The 6715-nt window shown below is 55.8% G+C and overlaps 1 protein-coding gene across 1 annotated transcript; it reads left to right on the top strand.

The window, feature by feature from the left end:
* VOLCADRAFT_117113 (uncharacterized protein) lies at positions 1-6113 on the top strand (the record flags this gene model as incomplete). The annotated part of the gene is made up of 6 exons (XM_002949254.1): positions 1-323; positions 1215-1542; positions 2176-2353; positions 5249-5371; positions 5455-5480; positions 6081-6113. 6 exons carry the CDS (start codon positions 1-3, stop codon positions 6111-6113), a joined length of 1011 nt encoding a protein of 336 aa, XP_002949300.1.
* Positions 6114-6715: the final 602 nt, after the last annotated feature.

Genomic DNA, 6715 nt, shown 5'->3' with positions numbered 1-6715 from the left:
ATGGCGCTGCAACGAGCTGCCATCGATATTTCACACCTCAGTTGCCGCAACAGCCTCGTCCTGCTGGGCATGGCGAACGAGGAGGCGTTGCAACACACGGTGCCATACTTTCTCGAAAGCCTCAGCCGCGTAGCTGTAACGGCCGGCAAGGACGCTGGACACTCCCTGGTCGGTCGGGTTGTGCTGGTTGCCTGGTCGCAGGATGCCATGAAGGCTTGTCAGGCATTGCAAGCAACGTACAACCACCAGTGCGTGCGAGATGCGCAGCATACCGCCGCGACGGGTTCTTTCGTCTTCCACGACACGGGCTTCAATTCATTGGGGTATGTCAGGCGTACCAGTGGTTCCGCCAGTCACACATGACCGTATCACTTATCGTAGATCCTGTTCATGGCCCCTTCGTTAGACCAACGTGTCCCGCCATTACCGCTCTGGAAAGCCAATGTCGCGAACCTAGCTTAGTAGGTGTTTTGCACAGCCTGAGACGGGTAGCTTCTAGGAGTTGTCAAGCAGCCGTGTAACTGGATAGCTCGAACTCTCCTGCGGTGAAATGAAATGCGGGGAGACGAAGCTGATACCGGGGCTCGTTAGGTTTTTCGTACCCGGGGGGCATCAGAGGTCTGGAACCAGTAGGGCGCGATGAACTCCATTCCCTCCCCCTATGCTGCTCCTCCGCACCAATCAAAAGGGGGAGCTCCCCCCCGCGTGCGAAAAGAAAGGGAAAGGAAAGTTTCCACCCATGTGGTGTCCCCCAGGGGGCCATCTATACCCCTCCTGGCCTTGCTTCGTCGCTCTGTCTCGCCATGCGTGCCGCCATGGAGGCCGCCCGCCCGCATAGGCTTCCTGCTCGCGCTCAAGGAGAAATAGACGCGTAGCTTTCAAAATGTGTTCCCCACTGCGGCCCCGTGAGGTCTGTTGCCCTGTCTGCTTGTGCACACTGCCCGCAAGGGATGTGGTGCCCGACTCGCACGCCTTACGGAGCCCTCGAAAAGCTGTGCACATACGGACCACACAGCATACCGCATACGGTCCGTCTAGCGCCAGTTTTCCGGCCGAGGCTCCAGCCGCCCAGCTCTCATCTTCCCTCCTCTTTGCCTAGCTCTCGTCTCTTCTCTCCTAGCTCCTCGTCCTTCCCTATCTCCCTCTCCGCACCTCCTGGTGGCCATGGACGGCTTTGTTCCCTTTCCTCCTTTTACCCGCCTGCCGCGTATCAGATTCGCCAAGGTCAAGTACATACTGAACGGACTGTCCCTGGGCCATGATGTCGTGTTCCTAGACACGGATATTGTCGTAATGCGTGACCCGCTGCCGTACCTGCTCGTCCACGACGCCGACCTTTTCGGTTCGATGGAGAAGTGCATGGTGTACAACGACTCCCTGTCGTTCAACTCACCAGAGTTCAAGTCGCTGCGCAAGCGGCCCCCAGCGATCAACATCGGCATGCTGTACTTCAAGGCCTCAGCTAGTGTCACCCGCTGTGTGTATAACTGGGCATGGGAGATGCGGTCGGAGGTGCAGACACGCCCGAGACTGTGGGATCAGGTGCGCTGCGGGATGATGAGGCGGATGCGAGTCCGTAAGGTATGTGAGGCATGTAGGCGAACGCGTACAGGCAGGAGGATAAGACGGGGGATGCGGGCTTATGCGTCCCGCAGGTGCGCGTTTGTTTGCCGCTGCTTGTAAAGCTTTGCTTGTGCGGTAAGAAGGAGGACGGGGGAGAGGGGAGGCGTCCCTGAGCTCGATTTTGATCCTCATCAAGGGCATCAAGGCGGACAGGGACGTCCAGAGAGAGAGAGAGAAAGAGAAAAGGGGGGTTTGGACACTGTTGGCATGACAGGGATGCGCCGGAGGAGGGGACAGCCCGCCTGTCTTGTGCTGTCCTCTGCCGCCTGTTGTTGTTGTTGTTGTGACGACGACGACATAAATGCCCCTTCCTAGCTGACCCGGCTTTCCCACGGCGTCTGCCAACCCGCACGAGCTTTTTCCTGTTGTCTTTGGAGGCACAGCCCTAGGAAATCGGATTTCCGCCCGCTAGAACAGTTCACTAGTTGGGCTTTGCGGAGGGGTCATGAGGGAAAACGGGAGTAGGGACTGCACGCTATTGAGTCAGTCTCTCAGCCCCTCCTGCCCTCACGGAGGAGCGCCGACACGGCCAATCGAATTTTTTTGTTGCAGGACATCTTTGGCAAGGTGATGGTCAAGTGTACGGCAGTCCATGGACTGCGGTTTCAGGTGCTGGACCCGCGCCTGTTCCAGTCGGGCTGCTTTCCCGGCTGTGGATGCAAATTCTTCAACAATGAGATCCGCCCTGACCGTATTGGTCGGTTCAGCGGGGGCTTCCGGAAGCTTCCAGGTGGCTTCTGCGGTCCGCAGCACTGGTCTCGGTGGCTGATGCGCCACTTCCCGTGCTCGGGCGTGACCAGGCAGAAGGCCTCTTTGATGAAGGAGCTTGTCGCCGGGTACTTTGGGAACAGGACGGCCGCGATTGTTCCTCCGTCATGATGCGATCGATGTGTGTGTGCTGCATGTATGCATGTATGTATGCTCGACGGTGGATTGGTGTACCCGTGACCGAGGTGTCGCGGATCTAGACAGCTACAACGAGCACAACAGCAATGGAGCAGCGCGCGTATCGTATCGAATCCTTGAGGTTGCACTAACGTTGGTCTAAAGTTGTGGTAAATGTATCATATCGCCTCTCGTATGTGCATAGGCCCGGAGCGAACGAAGATAGGCATGTGATTTATAGTTGCATCATAGGGATCATAGCGATCCTATGCACGATCTGCAACGGTGTTGGTGGAGGCCAACGCCCGGAGAAGGCATGAAGCGGCCCGTGCGTGTCCATGAAGGCGCGAGTAGTTGTCTCAGCGTTGCGGGCCTTCCAGCTGCGGCATAATTACCCGCGTTGTCATTTTCATCATAATTGCATTTCATTGAGCTCTGCCCTCTCTCTCAGGGAGAGCACACACACACACACACACAGAAAGACCTCTCCCGAGTGCGCACCCATGGAAACCAACAGGAGTTTCTCCTGGTTCCCGATTCACCGCGAGTATATATCTACGTATCTGTCCCGACGCCTCTATCTAACGTCGAGCGTTGCGTTGCGTGGCGGCAAGGTAACTCGTTCGTTTTTTCATGCGCCTTGTGAGAACACGGCGACAGACACGCACGCCAGTAGTGTTGACCAACACAGCCACGTCATGTGGTATATATATGTATGTATTTATGTATGTATGTATGTGTGTATGTAGGGGGTTAAAGCCCGCGTGTCGCCTTTCCCACGTCCACCGAGCCACACGATCCACACATATGCCCCCATAGACGTGCACGATGAGAGCGCTCCATTGGGGCGGCGGCGGCTGAACTGCCTGGTCTACCTGACCGCCACCATAAGGTAAGAGTGCGCTTATTGCTCGGGCGGCCTCACCTTACCAGGGCGTGCGTGCGAGCGAAAAGCGCACGCTTACACGGTGCAGTGAGCAACGATGGCGGAGGCAGTGAGTTATGGTTCCCATGGACTGTCTGGTCGCCGGTTGCAGCGGTGGTACCGCGACTGGTGCTGGTGTTGGTAGGCCCGGTTTAGCGGCTGTTGCTTACTGGCTAGTTCGCTAGCTGGCTAAGCGGCGGCAATGCCGTGAGCATCAGACGGCTGATTAGACAGGAAATGGATGTGTTGTAAGTGTTGAGATGCCCTGTTATGACAGCGGTACTGTTGTAATGATGCGTTGCAAACGGCGAATGGGGCGAATGGTTGGAAAAGGGTTTACTTGGAGGTCTGTCTAGTGTCTGTTGCATGCTTTCGTTGTAGTGACCTGTCTAGGAGCTGTGGATTGAGGCCGTGCATGGTGCTGGCATAGCTCTTAGGCCATATTAGATGGCCAGGGAGAGCAGGAAGCTCCTTAGGGTGGTGAACTTCGTTGTGTTAGGAGGAGACACAGACAGGGGCAGTGAGACAGTGGTGGTGAACGCACGGACAAATTGGACGGACGGCTTATGGAAGCCGGAGGGGCAATTGCTGGCAGGGCTCCCAAGGTTGTATCACGTCTTTCGCCCCATATACAGCATGCGGCACCAGATTTAACGAGGTTACGGAAGATAATTGTACATAGTTGCAGAGGAGGATCAGACGAGATGACTGCCAGCAACTGCTGCTGCACGAACACGTGTAACTCGCTAGGTTGCGTGATACGTGTCTAAACCCATCCACACATGCAATTCCAACAGCACAGGCAGAAGATCGCCTGTCTACAGTGCCGACGTGTCGGCCTTTGGGCGGTGTTTTGGGTTTCACTTTCCCTGGTGACCAAATGTTGTGTCCCTGGCAGGCCTTACCCTTGCAGGCATCTCTATCCCCGTTAGGCGGACTCAGTAGCCTTAACTGGCTTTTGGAATCAGCAGCTCCAGCACTAACTTCTAGCAGCTTGGAATCTAGCAATAGGACGATACTGTTGCCGAGTTTCTCATTCCGGGGTTTCTTCTCCGATACAACTCTCCGCTCTCTGCGGTGTCATCTGCCAGCGTGGAGGTGTGCAGCTGTCGGGTAAAGGGCGTTAACTGCCAGAGGCTAGTGCGTGGAGTTGGTGTGGCGTGATACCAGGGGAGAGGGAAACGCTTGGGCAGGCGATCGGCGATCAGCTGTCGTTCTGTGCGCCTTCGGTTGTTGCGAGCAGGACTTGCTAGGATTGGAACCAGGTGAAGGGCCCACCAGCGAAGCGTTATCACAATGTATTAACAATACCGCCGCTCTATTCGGAAATACATTCGCAAGCAGCAAGCACCCGTATGAAGGCGTAACGGCTTGCGAAAAACAAACTGGCCTGCAATCGTACAAGAACGATAATCCGTAAGCAACTCTTTACGTGTTAGTGTATGCACAAGGCAAGCAAGGCAGCTATGCTTGTGCCCGCCGGCGTTTGAATGGCATGTTCAAGTGTAGTATCGGTCATGCCGTACCTTACGATGCCATAAAGCACACTACATCCCCGATGACATTATTAGTTCTTCGCCAAGCGCACATAAACTTGGCGGTTTCTTACTGATTAGTGAGCTTAATCAATCAAGAAACCCGGATGTGACGCCGAACCCCACTACGCGTGAGCATACTCAGCCTGGTCGTCCCCGAGAAGAGTACTCGAACACTAAACACTCCAACTTCCGCACGCACTGGCATGTCTGGTCCCAACAACCCTAACGTACCACCTGACAACACGCCTGCTTTGCATGCGTGCCTCTTTGCGAGCAGCTGTACCAGAACGACCAGGCGTTGGCTCCGGTCTCATAAACTTGGTGGCCAACCATACCCCACCCCCCTTCGACCCGGAGCCGAATCCCGGCCACCAAAGCCGCTTCATTCTATTGGTCCAAGGTGCGCGGTGGTTTTGTCTAGGAAGCGCGTAAAACGCGGTACTATCCCTCCCGTAAACATGAGGCACAATGCCGACCGCGCAGGAAAATGTGAGATCCCTCTGAGCCCGGTGAGCAGGTACGGAGCTGCAGAAGGTCCAACTTTGCGTGACGAGCAAGACACGACTCGTAATGCCGATTCATCCCCGCAAGTGTGTATGAAAATGAGTCTGTCCCTGAGTTAATTTAAGGGACAACCGTCAATCCAAGCCGCGGCAGAGATGCGCAGTGCTGCAACCGACATCGAAGTCATCGGAACCCAAAACATCCCCCCCTGTATTTTCCGATCCACAGCCAAGGACAGCGAGCTCCCAGCTGTCGTCGCTGATAATGAGGCCGGGAAAAACGGGCAACACCAGCCGCATACAGCAGACGTCGCAGCCCCCCTCCTAAATCTGAAAACGACATAACGCGCCACATGGTGGCAACCCACCCCACGGACGCTTTCTACCCAACATATGGTACGCCGTACATGAACAAAAACGCCGTGCAGCACCGGGCTATTAAGAACAAGGCCTGGCTGTACAAAGACGCATCCAGCTTGTCTACCGTCTCCGTTTGTCCCAAAACACACTTCTTCCTGGCGTTGCCTATTTCCATCATAGCTCCACTAGTTCTTCCCCCTGTGGGAGTGTCCCCCCCTTTCGCCGGCCCTCCGCCGCGCTTCACAGAGCCCGATGTTAAACGCGCCGCGCAATGATTGATAAATTCTCCCGTCGCACGTTTTTCAGCATGTTCACACGGCCGCCACAGCAGCAAGATTACGAGCCACGTCAGTTTTGACACGGAACTAATCTCCTTCTCATGCGTCTTCGAGGCCCGTTAATACAAAAGCAGGATGACCAGGAGACAAAGCCGCGATGCAAAAACCTAAATCGGACACAGTCCTCTCACCTCCTCCGGACAGCTCTTAAGGGACGCAACAGGTAGCAGGGTCCTAAAGGCATCGCCCAGAAACATACAAAAAGAAAGCCGCAATTACTCGCACTCCGTCCGTCCCATAAGCTCCAGGGAACATACTATTGGACTTCGGGCAGCCGTGGCCAGGGCAGTAGCGATGACGCCGTAAACAGCCTAAGGCCGGAGGTGTATATGCAGCGCTGGGAGGAAAACCGCGCGGCACGGCCTCACGAGGCGCTCAGAGAGGAAAAACTTCCACGCGCGCCGTACACGAGCTGGAGCAGCTGCCATTATGTTCCTGCTGATAAGTAGGTGGGCAAGTACGTAGGTAGGTGGCTGTAGGGGGTCCGAAGCCAAGCAGGACGAGGTCACCACATTAGGCAGCCCCAACAAGACGGCCAGGGGG

This window comes from Volvox carteri, assembly GCF_000143455.1.
Source record: "Volvox carteri f. nagariensis unplaced genomic scaffold VOLCAscaffold_13, whole genome shotgun sequence".
Lineage (NCBI taxonomy): Eukaryota > Viridiplantae > Chlorophyta > Chlorophyceae > Chlamydomonadales > Volvocaceae > Volvox > Volvox carteri.
This window is presented reverse-complemented; position numbering and strand designations above follow the sequence as displayed.